This window comes from Sander lucioperca, chromosome 1 (assembly GCF_008315115.2).
Source record: "Sander lucioperca isolate FBNREF2018 chromosome 1, SLUC_FBN_1.2, whole genome shotgun sequence".
Taxonomy (NCBI): domain Eukaryota; kingdom Metazoa; phylum Chordata; class Actinopteri; order Perciformes; family Percidae; genus Sander; species Sander lucioperca.
In genome coordinates this window covers 6,961,459-6,981,063 of record NC_050173.1, presented here as the reverse complement: position 1 = coordinate 6,981,063, position 19,605 = coordinate 6,961,459, and the positions used below count along the sequence as shown (strand labels likewise).

The 19,605-nt window shown below is 41.4% G+C and overlaps 3 protein-coding genes across 4 annotated transcripts in view; 2 read left to right on the top strand and 1 right to left on the bottom strand.

Annotated features, from left to right (window-relative positions):
* Positions 1-19,605, bottom strand: part of nfkb1 (nuclear factor of kappa light polypeptide gene enhancer in B-cells 1) — a 1,201,612-nt gene that overhangs the window by 404,378 nt on the left and 777,629 nt on the right. The window lies entirely within an intron of this gene.
* sqstm1 (sequestosome 1) overlaps positions 1-19,605 on the top strand; it is a 585,288-nt gene that overhangs the window by 266,375 nt on the left and 299,308 nt on the right. The gene's annotated exons all lie outside the window — the stretch shown is intronic.
* On the top strand, positions 2,497-19,363 carry atoh8 (atonal bHLH transcription factor 8). 2 transcript variants are annotated; one of them, XM_031313803.2, is made up of 4 exons: positions 2,497-4,621; positions 6,567-6,722; positions 9,220-9,411; positions 13,814-14,112. In XM_031313803.2, exons 1-4 carry the CDS (start codon positions 3,965-3,967, stop codon positions 13,832-13,834), a joined length of 1,026 nt encoding a protein of 341 aa, XP_031169663.1. In that variant the 5' UTR covers positions 2,497-3,964; the 3' UTR covers positions 13,835-14,112. The 2 variants fall into 2 exon arrangements, with proteins under 2 accessions (XP_031169663.1, XP_031169665.1); XM_031313805.2 differs by lacking the exon at positions 13,814-14,112 and adding an exon at positions 18,662-19,363 and having other exon boundaries at positions 2,501-4,621.

The following is a 19,605-nucleotide window of genomic DNA, read 5'->3' as shown; positions in this document are numbered from 1 at the left end:
GACAAACAGCAGAGCTTGCAAACAATGCTGCAGTTTTTTAAATATTGAATATTAACAATTTGAATTGGCTAAAAGATTCCACAGTCACAGCACAGTTGTACTATCTTGAATCAGCGCAAATGGGTTTATATATGTTTTTCTTTTAAATGTGTGATGTTATCTCTGTGAGGTAACAGTACATGGACACAGTCCTTGTCATGGTGGCTGTTATTGCCTGACCCTTGCCTTTACCACGAATGGAAATGTGTCAGTGAGAAAACCTAATATTAATTTAACATGGTGGGTATCATGTATGAAGGTGCAAGAGGGTCCCAAGTTTTTCCTGACATTAACCCTTCAAAACGTCAGTTTCAGTGTAGCTTAGAAACAATAAGGTTAGAGTGGAAGAACTTTGCTCAGTGTGCATGCTTTTCTTTTTTGACTTCATCAGTCTTCATGTTGGCTGCCAGGAGCTGAGCTGGGCTACTGCTGCTGTATACATTTACTGGAAGTCTGATGACCTGCTCATGGGCAGCTTGTTGTGCAGTAATCAAAGAGCCATAGTCAGTTGTCATTATGTCATTGTCCTGATCCGGGCCCCAAACCTACAGGCTTTGACCTTGACTAAATTAATAGTTTTAACCTTAAATGTCTCAAGAAAAGAAACAAAGCTCTTATTGAATTACAGTAAGTAGCTTTCACTTATATATGCTGCCAACAAAAATTATTGTCGGTATATTTTGACATTTTGAATTGGAGGTTTTGTAGTAACTTAAACAGTTTGGGAAGAAATGCACTGTTAGACCTACAGCATCTGTATAGTATAAATGACTTGCTGATATTAGAATATGACTAGGTAGTGCTGCTGCCACCCTTTGGCAAATGCAGAAACCTCCAGCAAGCTAAGGGAGCATATCCATTGTTTTGTATTGCCTAAGGTTTAGTTTACAGTTTACCTTTGAAATGCACACATGCTTTGCTAATGATCTTATTATGTCTAAAATCCTGCTTGTGAAGCTGTTAGCAAGCTGTTACTTTACCCTGCATTGTTTTAAAAAAAAACCTGATTTGAAATGTCCAAAAATAATTGTAATTTATTAACTTTTAATGGTGCTTAACCGTAATATTCCAGCTCATACCTATCCTCTTTCTGTGTGTTAAGGGCAAGAAAAGAAAAAGTTATATGTAGTAAGTAAGACTCATCCAAAATAAAAGTGTTTCAGAGCTTTATGTTGGGAGTTGTTTTTTTTCATAATTCTGGGTGGTAAGGGTCTGTAAAGAGGAGAAGGTTGTGGTGGTTTCTTGTGGAACAAACATTTTAGAGATTATTTTTTCAATCGGTACCAGCCAGATACAGTTTGTGGAAAATAGCCATAATAACATCACTTAAGTTTTAGCTCAAAAGGAAATGCATTTTCAGAAAAATTCAAACAAAAGCATGGTTTGGTTCAGAACAATCATCAAACAAACAATTTAGTATTCTCAGTCCAGTTCTTTTCCACAGTCAAATTGAAAATGTCCAGTAAGAGCTTGTTTAGAGATTGCACAGAAAATATCACATTTATCAATCCAGTTAAAAATAAAATAGTTCAACTCTATTACCAGGCACTGCGCCAGGATTTCAATTTCAGATGGCCAAAGTAATTTGGGCTGGGCCTTTCAGTTACAGAAATTAATTATATATAAGTGGTGAACAATAAATATGCATCAACATCACCTAAGGTCATTGACAGGATATATTCATTGATGCATAATAATAACGGCTACCAGTATATTACAGTAACATTAGGCTAGAGGCTGACATTGCAGCTCCTGAGTGGCTTATAACTTAGTGCTAAAACGGGACTACCTCAGGGTAGATGCTTATGTTTAGGAGGGTTAAGGGATTGAAATGCTTGTGGGTATACGTGCAGTTTAGTGTCCCAAATTCCCCATACAATGTCCTTAATTAATTACGAACCTGCTAAACCACCTGTGCTACCCTAACCCTTACCCTAACCCTAAGCTGTCTCAAATAAGACCCTCATCATTTGGGACACTCTGTTTTTGGAAAATAATTTGGGACGCTAAACTAAACGGCCTATCTACCTCAGCATGAGGATGTAAACACAAAATGTTAACAACGGCCCTACTGTAAAAAACTAAGAACTCTAGGTTGAATATATGGACGTTATCTTAGGTAACTATGTCTGGTTTGTGTCTTGTGTCTTTTGTTAACTGTTAGATATGCCAAGTTATCCAGGTTATTGATACTTTTGATATTCTTGGTTCAAATGAAAAAACAAACTCTCAAAATGTACAAGGACCGTCATACGCCAGCAAGTGGCGCAGCTGACTCTTTCCTGTAACTTTAAGTAAAGGGTAATCTTTTTTCTCTTTGAGTAGTGGATAATGTATCTATCTATCTAAAACGGATACGCTCTCGTAAAAACCATGGCTCGTGATTGGGCTGCTCTAAAGAGATGTCATGTAGAAGTCTCTGTGTGTGTGTGTGTGTGTGTGTGTGTGTGTGTGTGCGCGTGTGGCTCTAGACAGCTCCAGCCAGTCAGACGCCAGCAGAGACGAGCGCGAGCCCTCTTTGCTTTGTAATCTGTCCGGTCCTCTACGGCAGGCTGAACGCTGCACGCGCTGTTTCCAGACAAGCAAGGAATCAGGATCCCGAGAGACACGGAGAGGACCACCGGACTACCGGTGTAAACTCAGAAGATACAGCTCGTGGACTAATTAACTATGATTAATATCTGGACAACTTGTAACTTACTGTAGCAAATGAGTCCCAAGGAGCCAGCTCACTGAATGACAAATATCGCGTTTTACATCTTGAAGTTGCAGCGCGATATCGGAGCTTTCTTCAAGAAGGGACCCTGGTTTGATATAGGGATGTATCGGTCCTGGGATAGCATGTAGGGGACATTATCATCTTGGAGAAGTAGAGGCTATAGCGCCACTTCTCACTTTAATGCTGACAACCGAACCCCGGCCGGCTGCTGTGACGCTTTTTGGTTTGGTTGAGTTTGAGACTCAAACTCGACAGTATTACTCTGTGGGCAGACAAACTTTGTCTGTGTTTGGAACATGTTGACAGTCCATGCCAAGTTATTTTTTGTTCAATTCTGTAACTAATCCAATACGATTCTGATCCTTATGGTTGCTTTGAAACTGTGACTGCCAGAGCTGTTTTAGAGCTGTTCAAATTTACATTACTGGTCAGTGTGACTGCATTTGGAATTGTGATTTTGCTCCTGAAGAGCTGCCATCCTGTTTAAGTGCTGTTCCCATTATTTTGTCCAGCAGCTGCAGCTCCACTGCAGCCTATCTGTGCTCAGTGTGTGTATCAGTGTGGGTTATTCACAGTGCTGCTATGTAGACTGACTGGAGCCACGCTCAGACAGCTCGACTGTAACCCCAATTCAAAGGCACAGGCCTGGACTGCCCGCACAGAAAGAAACCTTTACAGCTGAGGAAAGCTTCCTGCAAATCTTGATCCAGAGGGACGACTTGTTATACTCGAATAGCAGATGTTACACAGCTTTGTGTACTAATATGGATTATTCAGGATGCTGCTCTGCAGACAGAGTGGAGCCACAGAAAATCTGCTGGTGAAGTTAGAGTAACTCACATGGTTGTGCAGCTTCCTTTAGTGCAGTTAAACAGATTGTGTTACACTGTTGGCAGCTGGAGGTTTGTCAGAAAAAGCTTTGTGTATTACAACAAAACTCATACTGGTAAATATGTGTACATTATGAGTTGGAAGGTTTAACAGACTGGGACCAAAATTCTGAAAAACAAAAGTCCCCTTTGACTTTTTTTTTTTACAGTAATTAAGAAAATGTTTTCAGCAGGTGAAAGTTTTGAAAGATGACACTCCCAAAGTGGGGACAGTTTTGAAAGCTTTGCTTGACTTGCATTTTGTGTAGTTGAAATTAGATTTGTTTTTAATATATTTTCACTAGCTTTTTAGTTAAACTAGGCTAATTGTCAGAAAATGAAGAACCCTCATCCACTAAGTAATACCTGGAATAGATCCATTAACAAAGAACCAGTACTGATCTCTGTGCCAGGTACTAACAAGAAGTTCAAGAGGAAGTCTCGGGAGCCTAAAAGGCTTTTCAGCGGCCCTGAGCCTGAGAGGATGAAAACCTACCCAGCGAACATGTCGGATGTAGACTCAGTAGATGACACCCAGACAGAGGCATGTAATGTCAATAGCTTGTCTACGCTACAGAGACAGCTGATGATGTCACAGGAAGGGATGACCAGTACTACAGGGATTCTGTCAGAACTACCAGAAGGCAACATAGCTCCAGCTCAGAGTGGTGCCATAGACATGAGAATTGGCATTAACGTGCCTGCCATCACTTCCAAACTGTCCCAGTTACCCGCCTCTCAATTTTCTAACTCTGAGATCTCCCATTGGCCCACAGCCATCTCCCAGCCTCTTTCCAACAGACTCAAACTGGGCCTCCGCTCCACTTTCCCTCTGTCAACATCAACCAGCAGCAGCCACAGCCATTCACCCAGCCACCAAGCCTTCTCCATGGAGCCCTCTTTGTCAGGCCAAACTGCAGCTCTGACTGTCCCCAGAGCCTCCCAGACCTCCCAGTGTCACGAACACGTGGAGCCCCAGGTCCAGTCACCCAAGGTGAATGTGTGGAGTGTCGTGATAAATGAAAACGTGTTGTGAGAAATATTACCAATGTATCTATGTATAGAAATTAGAATTGACACGAATCATTGGTTGATTAATTAGTTAATTGACAGAAAATTAGCAACTATTTTGATAATTGATTAATCGTTTAAGCTTAATTTATTGAGTCACAGACATTGACTCCAACTGCAGTTGACAGTTTCTCCAATGGGAGGATTTGCTGATTTTCTCAAATGTAAACTGAATACCTTTGGGTTTTGAACTGTTGGTCAGTCAAAACAAGACATTTGAAAAACATCATGTCTGGGAATCTGCCCACTATTTTCTCACATTTAGAGAAGTGGATTCATGGATTAATTGAGAAATAATTAATAGATTCAACAGTGATAAAAAAAAAAGTCGTTACATAGAAGTTTGTTATTGCTGTGCAGCTGTGATGCAGTGCAGTGAAGTGCAATGTTCTTTTCGAGATAATGTATCTAATGTGTTGTGCTAATTAGGGATGGGCAATACTCGTCAGCGATTATTAATTGATACTTTTCAATGTGAAATGTATTGATACCAAATTAATAGCTTTTGAGTTTCAACATTTCACTGCCCATCCTAATACTAATAGTTAATTCTGTAATAGAAATATAAAGATTGTCAATCACTATTAAACTGCACATGAGAAGGTTTGCAATGTTGCAAAATGTTGTTGCAATAGTACAGGCCTAAGAGTAAATGAGCTTATCTATCTATTTTGGCTTTTTATTTTTATATATCTAGTACGTATCTATCCATCTATCTATCTTTCTATCTGTCTATCTATCTATCTATCTATCTATCTATCTATCTATCTATCTATCTATCTATCTTCTATCTATCTATCTTCATATGCTGAATGTCTCATTCTGGTGACGTATTAAAAACATAGCACTCAATATAATGGAAAATCCAAGACGTGTTGGAACCGTCCTCATACTGGTTTCCATTTTGAACTCATTTCAAAACATCTGGTTTAACCAGTTATTTATTCTTCTGAGTCCAAAAATCTTATTTTCTTAAAGGAAATAAAAAAACATACATCATCTGGCAACCTAGTGAGGTAACACATTTCTAACAAATTGACGAAACAATACAATAAATTGTCAATGTTTCTTCATCATTTGCTGTAGTTCCGTGCACATAATTCAAAGGGTGATTATGGTGAGGTGTTAATCAGAGTTTGGTTACAATGATAAACTGTTGCCTTCTAGATCTGATAGCGTTTTTCCATGGGCCTTGGAACAGCCATGGTAGGTCCGCTTTAGCTGTGGCTGCCAAGCCAGCAGGGGATATCCGTGATGCTTTGCTGTGGTCCTGTGTAGCGACCATGGCCAACCTGTGACGTTCTCCTCCCTGTCTGTACACACTCATGTTCCAGTGACTAGAAAGAAATCTTTCTTATGAAAACTCAATTTTTTGTAGCTGCTAAATGTTTGTGTTTTGGAGTTTAGTGTCACTCCTGTGTTTCTGTGTGTAATATCAGATATTAGTCCTATTTTACTGTTTACCCATCACTTTCAGCTATGTTGAGTTAATGCTGATGCAAACCTAACCTTTCCTTGTGTTGCTGTTCACATAAGATAAACTGGCTAGTTCCTTTTTTGCGAAGAAGGTATAGGAAAAGCATTGTTTGTCATAAAGCAACAACCACAGTGAGACGAAAAGAACTGCAGGTGACAGGCTGCACTGTGATTTGTGACTAGCACATGTCATCAAGGTAAACAACTTTACTTTGCTTTGTGGTGCAGTGGGAAAAATACTTGCACCATGCCAGTGCAGCTTAACTGCTCATGGCTGTTCACAGCATGGCTTAGCGCAGTTACCCCCCCCAGTGGAAAAAAAACTATGATTTTAATAATAGTGTGCTGTTGTTTGATTCAGTGAAATAAAACAAATGTCTTTCTGTGCTCAGGAGTCTCCCAAAAAGCGGGTTGTGGTAAGTGCTGATGGACCTGGGCATCTCCCGGAGGTCAAAGCCATCCAGCAGACCAGGAGGCTTCTAGCCAATGCTCGAGAGAGGACCCGTGTCCACACCATCAGTGCTGCGTTCGAGGCCCTAAGGAAGCAGGTGAGACTCCACACTAAAAACACACACAACATCAGGATAGCCGCATCAAGAGCAGCAGTATGGAACAGAGCAAATGATAGCTTCTGTTCAGATCAGATACAAAAATAAAAAATAAGGCTGTTATGTTGTTGCATTGATTGGCTGCCCACTGATTGGCTGCTGTGGGCAGTCTAAGCAGTTTTGCAAAAAAACTTAATAAATCCTTTGCTCCCATGCCAAAAAATCTCAGCCAAAACTGATTTGAACAAAAAATGTTGTTGCATTTGTATATGCATATGTTTCTTCATTGTGATGAAAACAGCAGAGAGTTTATTCCTTGCAGTAGCAAAGAAGTGTAAATACAATACTGAGCATGTCAGTGACCTCTGGCTAATCTCTGGATAATCTTAAAGAAAATGCAGTGGTGAAGTGGATACTACATTCGGGGTGGGCAATAACCATTTATATCATGAGAATATGTCAGCTGTCCCAGATTTTGCCATACTGAGGTTCAATCACTCTGACACATGCACTTTAATATCTGTTTTATGACATGTTGTATTCAAATTGTTATTTTTTTTTTTTAAGATTTTTTTTTGGGCATTTCTAGGCCCCGATGTGACAGGACAGCTGAAGGCATGAAAGAGGAGAGAGAGGGGGAATGACATGCAGCAAAGGTCGGAGCCGAACCCGGGCCCGCTGCGCCGAGGAGCAAACCTCCACATACCGGCGCCCGCCTTAGTCAAATTGTTTTTGAGGGGAGCCCTGGTAGCTTAACTAGTTTAGCCTGTGCCCCATGTAACCAAGGACTGATCCTTACGGCAGCGGCTGGGGTTCGATTCCAACCTGCAGCCCTTTGCTGCATGTTGCCCTGATTCAATTCAATTCAATTCAATTTTATTTATAGTATCAAATCATAACAACAGTTATCTTAAGACACTTTACAGATAGAGTAGGTCTAGACCTCACTCTATAATTTACAAAGACCCAACAATTCCAGTAATTGCCAGAAGAGGAAGCATTTAGTGGCGAGGAAAAACTCTCTTTTAGGCAGAAACCTCAAGTGGTAAGGAAAGCTTCCTTTTAGGGAGAATCCTCTGACTAAAGTCTTAATGAAAACAATGAAAGTCCGACTTGTAAATGGAACGCAATCAACTCGGGTGTGACGTCATTCCCAGCTCCGGCATCCGAGTTATGAGTATGCACTATAAAACTACAAAGAGCCAAACCACATGGTTTTTCGACCGCCATCTTGGATCTCGCTTGGTTAGACCAACGACATGATCCTGCTACTCCTTTCTCTCTTACACACACACACACACACACACACACACACACACACACACACGGTTGTTTTGCCAAAATTAAATTGCATGTTTCCAATATGAGGAAGTCAAACTTGTGGTTTCTGTCATATGTCTGTCACAGTGGTTATAAAGTTACCAGCCATGGCCCGCTTGCCTGGTCTTCCTGTAACATTAGCAATTAGTGTGCGTTAGCATGTGGGCATAGCCAGCACCAGTCGGGATCACTTTTCCGGCTGTGTCTAAATTTTTTTGAAAGTAACTAAGTTGAGTACTCTATATAACGTGAATTTAATGCAACTACACAAATGTTGAAATGACTGAAAATGCCCATCCCTAATAGTAGTTTTGATAAATTAGCGTAAAGCCCAATGCTTACCTGTTCAGGAGGAAATTAGCCAACTCAGCGTCCTTTTGGGCTCTAAGCTGTCTGTTGTGTATAATAAGGACGCTGGATGAGAGGTTTATGCACACAGCTCACTTTACTTTCAGAAAACCGGAACTCACAATTCAGACCAAAACAACTGCATATTAAGCATGCGCCGAGGCGTTACCAAACAAACACAGATTAAGGCGTTCTGAATGGACATAACACTGTCTTTTAAATGCATTTCCAATATTTACCTGTGTTTTGCCAGGTCTCTGGTCATGCAACTCTTTGGAAAGATGCTGAGTTTTTCTTTTAGGTCAGGTAGAATGAATCTCTTTTAATCCAGTTCGTTTGGTTGCTGCTATCATGGCTGCAGCACGTTGCGTGTTTGTGCTTCATGTCTGGCAACCCAGGTACCAAAATGGGCAGTTGACAACACACTCCAAAACAAAGGAAAAAATACATTGTTGTCAGAAAAGATAGTATTTCAACTTAGGATGTTTCAGTTTTAGTAACGGCTTCGCTGCATCTCCATATTTTAGAGGGCCAAATAACCAATCAGATAATAGTACAACATTATTTTGTTGTGGCATTTTATGGTTAAGTAAAGTGGCTATATTCAGTTTGTATTGATTCTAGAGGCCCCTTTGGACAATAGCGGTAGTGTTTTTACCACACCTGCTGTCGTAAAGGTCTTTTCTTTACGATGCAGTATTACCCACTCAGTGGGTATACACACAATACATGTGTTGTTTGCATTGTAGTTAACAGTTAACAGCAAGCCAATTTACACATGTAAACAAACTTTCTCCGCCCATCTCCCTCCTTTTCATTCTTTCCCCAGGTGCCATGTTACTCCTATGGGCAGAAGCTATCCAAGCTGGCAATATTACGTATAGCCTGCAACTACATCCTGTCTCTTGCTCAATTGGCTGAACTGGACTACAGTTCAGACCACAGCAGTCTGAGCTTCTCTCAGTGTGTGGAACAGTGTACCAGGACCCTGCAGGCTGAGGGTAGGAGCAAGAAGAGGAAGGTGAGACTGCATTCATTCCTTTATATAAAATACATTATCAAGTAGTGGTTGGGGCCCCAACTACAGTAAGAAACAAATGAACCAGGCCTTTATTTCTAATTTCCCTTGCTTTATAATTATACTAGTGCAGTGCCCGTACCAAACGGGCCGATCGCTTGGCCTCCTGTATTGCTGCTTGCAGCTTTCTCCAGAACTATTGTACCCTGAAATAACTCACAGAAGGCCCTCAAAGCACTCAACCATATACTACTGACTGACATAATGTCTACTTCTACTTGATCATATTTTAGTAAGAAGCCTCCCTGTTTTCATCGTCCTGTTTTAATTGGTTGTCAATACAAACTTAACACATTCCCCATGTTTAACTGTTGTCTTGATGAATTACAATGTCCACAGCACCAAATCCATCAATACAACAAGAAAGTCATGTCATACTCAGCAACCTAATTCCAATAATTTTTACTTTGCCATCCTTTTGTTTGCAGATAGCTACTGTCAATGAAACTCAGTACTCAGTGCTGTGGAAATCTACATTGTACTAAATGTACCTCTTGAGCCGTTATAGTACAGCTAGACTCCCAAAGGAAAAATAACGCTCTGCGTTGTTTGTATCTTTTTAAACTAGTGCTGTCAGTTAAACTCGTTATTAACGGCGTTAACGCAAACCCATTTTAACGCCGTACATTTTTTTATCACGAGATTAACGTTCTTTTTGGCCTAGCAAACTTTGTCCTTTTTTTCACATGCTGTTGCAACAACTAGTAACGTTAGAAAAACTACAACACCACACTGGATCTAGCTAGACCGGAAACAAAACAACAGACACACTTGTTTGGGCTTGCGAGCCGGCCAAAGAGTAGTGCATACCTGCAAACTAGTCGCTTTTCGGCGAAAATCGCCGTTTTGAATGGGAAAATGTCATCCACGTGAATTGTGTAGATCCAAAGAGTTTTTATTTGGGGGTGGGGGGGTCCCGAGACCCGGTGCTAATACGGCACCGGTGCCTTAACGACCGTTATCTACCGGACCGAATAGCAATGCGGATTTCGGTGCCTTATTTACGTGCCACTTAAATGCCTGCGCTTCTCTCTGATGTTCCGAAAACGGACGTTAGCGGTAACTGAAACATTGCCGCACGGCACGCTAGTCAACACTAACTATACTTAGCAGCAGCTAACGTTAACCTACTGTTAGCTAGCAGCTGGAGTAAACATGGTTATAATGCTGACAGCTAAACGGTGTAAAGTGCGTCTGTATTTCACTGTAGAGGATTTTAACACCAGACTGTAGCTGCCGTTGTCTGAAAAACACAGACTCAGCCTTGTGGTGCATTCAACGTTATTGTAAAATACCCTTTTCCCATCCAGTAGTTTTTTTCGCCGTTTTGTGCTCCTTTTTTTTTAGATCAACTTTTTATTGTGTTATATTTTTGAACATACAGAACAGACAAATACAATTGAACAAGGTGCTTGTTTTTTAAATATATATATATATATCTTTCGGTTCAGGCACCGTTTTAAAAGTATTGTTGTATCATGTTGATAAGAGCATTAAAATGAGGAAAAATAATGGGACAAAAAGAAATCAAGGCACATTAGAATAGAGAAAAATGTGCGATTAATTGCGATATTTAATCACGATTAATCGCATTGATGCGATTAATCGTGATTAAATATTTTAATCGTTTGACAACACTACTTTAAACCAATCACAACCATCTAAGGTGGCGCTAAGCTAAGCCAGCGACGATGCCCTTGCAAATAGAACACAGGCTTTATACACTGTACATCCGGTGAACCAGACTATAGTAGAAATAATCCCCCCCTCTATTATTTGAATCCTAGAATTTATAGTATGCACAAAAAGAAACCTTCTCAAGCTGAGTACCCAACTCACCTGGGCCCTGTTTCCATTGCACAATCGACATTCGTCATTGGCAATCGATCTTAGAAGTAAAAGTAACTTTGCATATTTAATTGTCTCTGAGCCCTGCTATATAAAAAAATATATACCTCACAAAGTGTGAGCGTTGTAGAGGCTGCGGAACACAGTTCCGTTGCCCTCTCAGCTAGCTTCGGTTCTGGCACGATACAGTCACTCCCCCAGATGCTTGCATCTCATCCTGGATCAGCGGCCTCTTGTCCCTTCCCTGCACCTTCTCATAGCGGGTGTTGTACTGCTACCCAGACTAGCATATCATGTGGAAAGCCACATGATACTGCGCAGTACATGGGCCTAAGCTGTGATTCAGCGACATCCACAGCCCCTGCTGCCCTCCACTTCCATCCTGTCTTGACCTCAATACCACCCTGAGAGACCTTTGGGTCGCAGGACTCTTGGTCACCCTAAATTCTTCGTTCAGGCTGATGGGGAGCTACGGTTTTCAGCTGCAGGTTGGTCACTCGGATGGAATGCTCTGTCTCTCAGGCTGCAGTCAAACACCTTCCCCAGACTCTTCACTGGTTTCTCGCTGATGGGTGGGGGTATCTAGGTGCTGCCAAGTGCGAAACAGAACTTGTTGATGGTCTTTTCTTTCTTCAGCACCAGGGATTTAGTTTCACCGACTTGATCCACCTACTGCCTGGCACAGATGTTGTTTTCACAGTCAGGTCATCCATTAAAGCCCTCATAGGCGGCTGCTGGACATTGGACCTTGTGAGGGGCCCTCTGCACTGAATCTAGGCACTGAATGGGGAGTGCGAAAAGGATCCCTGAAAAGTGATGATTCCCTTTTTGAGCTTGTGCCACTCTGACATTGTAGACCCAGCAGAGACTGGCGATAACAATGTGCTTTCCTATGCTGTGACTGAGTGTGTGTGTGTGTGAATAAAACATTAACTTATTTAATTCTACCCATCTAGTGGACAGGGGCAGGGCTAGAAGGGGGGCACGGGGTGGCACCAGCCCCCCCTGAAATATGATTGGCGTGCCCCCCCCCATAATCCAATTGTGATTTCTATTGGATCAGAGTACTGTCACTTGGCTGCCTGTTCTGCCAATTTTCCCAGCCCTTGTCACGTGACCAATTAATGCTATCCAAAATTCTGATACCATGGAACCAGCACTGGAATTGTTTTTTTTTAAAAGTGGCAGACTGAGCCTATAGAAAATTGTAGTACTATTGAATTCAGACATACAATTTGTTTAAAATGAAAACAAGTGAATTTAATAATGAATGTGGTGTTTTATATAGCAGATTTACATTGTGTTGTTCTATCCTATCCAATATTTCCTATATTTCTATAAGATTTTCTATGCTGTATTCTGATAAAATGTGTGCCCTGTTGCCTAAACGGTGCCTGAACTGATACTTAAAAAAACCCGACAGTCTGTGACATTAAAGAACGTCTTGCTATATGGTCAAATTTAAATTATTTATTTATTTATTTAACCGATGCCCTTGGCAGGGCACCCCTGATCTGGACAGCAATGGACAGATAAGGATATCGCTGGTTACATCTACGGGCAAGGATTTTTGAGTTTTTTCTTGCAAATTTATGACTTTATAATCTCAGAGAATATCCTCTTTTTTTTTTCTTCTTGAATTTACGACTTTAATGTCAGACATTCTGAATTTTTTCTTGGAATATTACTCCACTCCCCTGGCTCCATATTCTTTATTTTATTTTTTCCTACAATGGCCCTTACACTCTGTGACCTTTTGAAATTGCAATTGAACACACCATTAAGTCCCATCTGTGTTGTTGACAGTGGCAGTGGCCATGGTGCAGTTAGTCTACTCTGGGTCTTTAGCTGCAGACTGTTGCATGTCCCGGTGTTGGAATCCATTCCATTGAAATACAGTCACACATTAAGGTGTCAGCATTTTAACTGTATTTAAGCCAGCTACTAGCTAACGGTAGGCTAACTTTTTGTTGCCTCTAATAATGGAAACGATAGGTTTCAGAGCGCAGCAGTGAAGTTGCCATGTTTGGTCTGAAAGCCCCATGAGACATGGGGCATTTGTGCATTTTCCTCAAAGACTTTCTTTTCCTTTTAACAATACAAAACTATTTTCAATACACTTGAAAACATGATATATAACTGTTATTACTATTATTATTATTTTTTTCACTACAAAAAGGGATGAGTAAATGTGAGTGTTCTGCACTTTAATATTTTTGACAAGACAATACATGAGAATGAGCATAAGGGTCCACTGAACACATTAAACACCCTTGTGGTTATAAAATAAATATATTTCAAAGTGAGTAAGCTTGGATGAAAAGGTTTTCATTAATGAGACACAGTCAAAGTGTATAGCTTTCATATCCAGCTTCACACTAATGCAGTCATGTTGCTCTTTTAGATGTAAACTGGCTGAGGGCTTTTTCTCTGCTTGCTGGCTGTTTCTCTCTGTGTGCATGATTGTGTGTGTGTGTGTGTGTGTGTGTTCTCAAAGTCCCAGACACCAGATGTTTAGAGTGGAGGGGAAGTGGAGCTGGCGCCATGAAGGGCAGAGGGCAGCGAGAAGGCACGCGAACTGAAACCACACAAATGCACGCACACACACACACACACACACACACACACACACACACACACACACACACACACACTTGGCACATTCCCCAGCAGTCTCTCCAACACATTCCCCCACTTTGCTTCTCCAGGCCATCTGCTCCAACATACTTTGAAACAAGAAGGGGAAAAAACACAGTCATCAGCCTGTCAGACATCAGCAGCTGGTGGAAAGACAGAGAGAGCGAGAGGGGGGGGTGGGGGGACAGGGGATGGGGGGGGGGATGCATGTGTATGTGGTTTTTGGTGGTGGGGGTGAAATACTTTTTGAGTCTGTGTGCACACAGTTAGCAGGAAGAAATACATTTTTCACTTCTTTGTGATTTTGATGTTTGCACCACCATATGGTATCATATCATATCAACAAATATCAGAACTGGAACCTGACTGGACAAAAAAACACAGTTACATGGCAAATCTTTGAGCTCAGCTGCTGAACATGTTTAATCTCAAATATCTATCAATCATATTACTGTTACATACTAGAGTTTCTACTACTTACATTGTAGTTGTAGTAGCAGTGATGGAAGAATATTGTAACTTAAAGGACAATTCCGGTGCAAAACGAACCTAGGGGTTAATAACAGATGTGTACCCACTCGATCGTTCTCTGGGACATGTTTTCATACTAATCGAATGTGTTTGTAGCTTGAACAAGCTAGTGCGGACCGCTGATTAGCTTACAACGCTAGTATTCGGGGCACGGGGAAAGTAAAAACAAATCGCTATTTTATACCACTAAAAAGGCTCAAAATATCACCACACTTCAACGGTAGCATAATGAGGGTCCCTAAATGTTAACCGAAGCATTGAGAACATTGTAAGTGTACAGAAAGGTTCATTAAAAAGATAGTTTAGAAAGACAGTAGCTCCCAAGACGGCGGCCACCTGTATACAAGAACGCGACTGTCTTTATAATCTCGTGAAGAAGAGTGAAGCCCACAGGCACACAGACAGAGAGCAGCACAACAGCAGCAGCTCCAGCAGCACACTGCCCATTGCAAGTCCTCTGTGCCGCCGCGTTAGATCCACAACTCCCGCTCGGCAATGGCCCGCGGCCGGGCAGCCCACGTCTGGGCAGTCTGCTGCCTGCGGCCGCATGTTTGGAAGTCTATCTGTAACGTTAACAGTATGTGAGTCTAATGATGCCCGCTGCTGCGGCCCGCCGTATAGGTTGAACAGAGGCTGCACAGTTTGACCAGCGGGCAGCGGCCGCACACCAGGCTGCCGGATGGTGTTGCTAAGAACTTGCAATGTATAACTATTATCAGACTGGCCCTCGCGGCCTCGAAACACTGCCGGCCCACTGGGAAAAGTCCTGACTCTCCCAATTGCCACTCCGCTACTGATTATTTATATTTATAGTATTATTTACATTGCAATATAAATGAAAACATAACTTAATTTATTAATATCAGGGAACATGCCTGCCACACTCGCAGTTACCCGGTAACTAGACCACCAACTGACCTGCCGGAGCTCCACGACCGGCAGCATGGTGCTCTGTACCCAGCGCACAGTCATCTTTTCTGGGGTAACTGAACCACTAACTACCGCTTACCTGGAGCAGCACGACCGGCAGTCCGTGATGAAATGTGAAAAGTTTTCACAGCATTACCTGGACAACCTGGAACACTGCATTTACGACTGTGGTTCATTTTCAGTATCCTTGAAAAACTTCCAAACTTTCTTCTTTGTAATTCCCCTGAAGTGCAAAGCTCGCAGCTAAACAGTGTCTGAGATCTGCATGACCTACATTCAGAACACCAGCTGGTTTAAGACCTAAGAGGTCTAAGAGGTCTGGTTGTAAATTTTGGGGAGTGACAAAGGTACAGACCAGAGCCAATTAAGGTACAGCCACCGAGTTGACGTCAACTATTAGCTTCGTTGGGATTCGTCTGTTTTTAGCTGCAGTTTCAAATTGTGAGATTTGCATAGGAAAGAGGTGTCAATGGGACTTTGAGGTTCTCTATATGCCCATTTCACCCACCGAACTGTTGTTATTCAACTATGACAAGGTAAACTCGGTTTTGCATTCTATCACCCCTTTAACAAGATATTTAGGTCTTACAAACAGTGTTGTTATTGATAAATAGCGTGGCTACAGAAATGTAGTGACACTCCTCCACAGACACACACAGTGGAGAGCCTCCACCTGTGTATGTCTGTGAACCGCTAGCCCACAGTTAACCACATAGTGACTCGCTCAAAGGGGCATAAATGTGCCCTAGTGTCTGTCAAAGCTCAACTTTTGTGTTTCCTTAATAGTGTTTTCATCTTGACCTGTGGTGGTGGGACAGTAACACAGATGGAATTTAACATTAAACAGATTGTAACTTTGGTTGACATGCACTTGATTTGTCTAACTCAGACTGCTAAAGCCATATTAACTGGATTTTGTCCCCCTTCACGTATTATATCACGTGTTAGGATGAGATGTCTATACTGCAAGTATGGAAAGAAGGAATGGTTAAAGAAAGCAAACAGTTTCAATTTTATATGGGCACCTGACTATTGTTTTAAGGCAGTTTTAAAGGTTGAAAAGCTAGCGAGATTTGAAAGTAGCATCTCCTCTGGGCTTCGCCTAGTCTATATCCTTGACGTTCCACTTCTGGGATTGATCCGTTGCCGCCGGAAAATCCACCGGATTTCACTCATTTAGGCCGGATATCCGTTGTCTTGGGCTTCCTTTGTGTTGGCATTTTGAACTCTGGTCGATTTATGAGGACTATGGTTAACCTTTTCTCAGATCTCTGCAGGGTAAATCCAGACAGCAAGCTAGACTATCTGTCCAATCTGAGTTTTCTGTTGCACGACTAAAACAACTTTTAAACGTTCACATGTTCCACCAAAACATGTTCCTTCCTAGCCTATTTTGCAGCGGCACCGCAGGGTCTGGCAAAGTGAGACTAGGCTTCGCCTAACCCCTCCTCTTGCCCTCGGTGCTCCCCCCACCCTACTTCAAAGCGAGGCGCTGCTCAGCTTCTGCTTCAGAGTAGAGCAGAGAAAGGCCTGCAATTCTACTCATCAAAAAGTTTAAGTAATAATAATAGTGCTAACTAGGGCTGTCAAACGATTAGGATTATCCCCCTACATCAGAGTTTTGTGTGGCGCATTCGGGAGAAGCGAAGACTGTGATTTTACTAAAATTGACTCTGTACCCTGAGAGTTGGGTACCTGGAGGCGCACGGAAAAGTGCCAGGGCGAGGCCGCCGCACTGCACTTGCGTCGAGGTTCTGTATCTTTTTGGCATCTTATTAGCATTTCTTTAAACCAATCACAATCGTCTTGGGGGGGGCGCTAAGAGCTGGACGCATTTGCTTCTGCAAAATAGCCTTGGAAAGGAACTTTTTTTGGTGAAACGTGCACGTAGGGAGGTGAGCTCTGGAATTAAAATGGCTGTCGAGTGTGTGATGAGAATTTTATTCCAAAAAGATTAATATAATTTATGTGGCTGGGTTAGCTCAGTTGGTAGAGCAGGCGCACATATACTGTATAGAGGTTTACCCCTCGACGCAGCAGCCACGGGTTCGACTCCGACCTGCAGCCCTTTGCTGCATGTCATTCCACCTCTGTCTCCCTTTTCACGTCTTCATCTGTCCTGTCGAATTAAAGGCCTAAAATGGCCACAAAAAAAAATCTTTATAATTTCATTGTCGGTTGTAGCTCGGAGACCTTTCCTAAAAAGATAAATATTTTTAGGAAACGTCTCCATCTGATGAGCTGAATGTTATTCCCCTCCCTGCATAACCTATAACCCACCTACGTAACAGGTAACATATCTGCTGCGCGCGGCCACACATGAGACAGGACAACAAACATGTTGACCGCACGCAGCTATTGTGCCATTCATCCGAAGGTTTGGCTTTAGAAAACTTTAGAGAGAAGGTCCAAACAAAAGAATCGCTGAATGCTACACACACACACACACACACACACACACACACAGCTTCCCATCGTGCAATAACAGCATCATCAGGGAACTGCCACCCAAATTTCGTTATATTGTAATCTGACCCCTCAATATAATGATAATTAAGCTACTTTGACCTTTAAAACAGGTTTTTCTTTGGTGAAATAATTACTTGTTTTCTGTTCCCTGTAGATTATGTTAACCACCTCAGAATATACAGCATAGCTTCCAGACCTCCAGTCATCTATAACAATCAATACTGTACACAATCATGTGTATACTGTATAATACACTTTGAGCATTACCATTTCACTGCAAATGTTTACTGTAAATAATACTAATATCATGGATAATCGGATGTACTGCATGAAGTTATACTATCAATACTGAATAACCTGATGAGCTCCAGTGTCACATTACGATGTGAAAACATGTTCTAATTACAGTGGGATGTTAACATTTCATAATTCCTTCAAAACGTCACCAATAGACATTCAAACCAGGAGCTTTCAGAACTTAGATCAAAGTGGCCTTCAGTCAATTTCCCAACTTTCTGTTCAGATTGTTTTTTTTTTTAAGATTATTTTTCGGGCATTTTTAGGCCTTTATTTGACAGGACAGATGACGACATGAAAGGGGAGAGAGAGGGGGGGAATGACATGCAGCAAAGGGCCACAGGTCGGAGTCGAACCGGGCGCGCTGCGTCGAGGAGTAAACCTCTATATATGGGCGCCCGCTCTACCAACTGAGCTATCTGGGCACCCCCAACTTTCTGTTCAGACTGTTTTGATGGACTCATTCCTCTTTGTGTTTCAGGAGTGAGGCTGATCGCAGTGGACCGGTCCAACACATATGAGGACAAAGCTGTGAGGATGCAGAAAGTATTCTGCATCCTCCCTGTAGGGAGGAAGCAGATACATGGAAAATTGGATGAATTATACATTTTTTTCTCATGATTGCTTTCACCACTTACACACTTAACATCAATACTTAACTGATGTGGATTGTAAACGTTCTGTAAATCAAGACCCATGAACACCAACTGACAATATATATAATCCCTTTGCAATAACCTCCACTAAACTATGCATACAGTTAAACACATTACATTACTGTGCTCCAATTTTGTATTAGAGCGACTGTTACCTTGTCAATACCATGTTTAAGTATGTATTTCCTGGCAACATGAAGCTCGTCTGGTCACAGGATCTTGTGTAAAGTTTTAAAACAAACGTCAGTTAATGAGAATAAATCATTTGAACTCAAACTGCAGACATTCAGAACATTCACTGCAGTTAAAGCCGCTCATTCATTAATGTAGATGTTTTATAGTTTATAAGCCTGTTATATTTCAAAATATGCCAATCGTTTCTTCAATACAAATAAAGATATCTGAAAAAATATTACCCCCACTGTGATTTTTCACAAACAATATGCTGATACGATAGACCTACTACACATTGTATTTCTCTCTATGTGTATTAATATTAAATGCCACAATAAAACTGTTATGATCAAAAAAAATATTAGAGGGCCACTACAGTAATTTATTATTGCACCTTTATGAATGTGGGGGGAAAATTGTTGAGAAAATTGAGGGTTTATTAGGTCACAAATCTTTTCTACCAATAAGAATGATAAAGCTGTCATTGTCCTGCCCTAACAGGTGCAACAAAGCTCACTTATTCTTGGGAATTTGGATAAAAGGTTTTAATTGTGAAAATAAAAAGTTAGTTAAATTACAAAATCTGAAGGTATAT

What these genes read in the sequence shown, in the direction of transcription:
- atoh8 (XM_031313803.2), top strand. Translation starts at nt 3,965, where the DNA reads ATGAAGAACCCTCATCCACTAAGTAATACCTGGAATAGATCCATTAAC. An exon ending in CCCAGGTCCAGTCACCCAAG is followed by an intron (nt 4,622 to 6,566) that starts GTGAATGTGTGG and finishes TTCTGTGCTCAG; the next exon opens with GAGTCTCCCAAAAAGCGGGT. An exon ending in GTAGGAGCAAGAAGAGGAAG is followed by an intron (nt 9,412 to 13,813) that starts GTGAGACTGCAT and finishes GTGTTCTCAAAG; the next exon opens with TCCCAGACACCAGATGTTTA.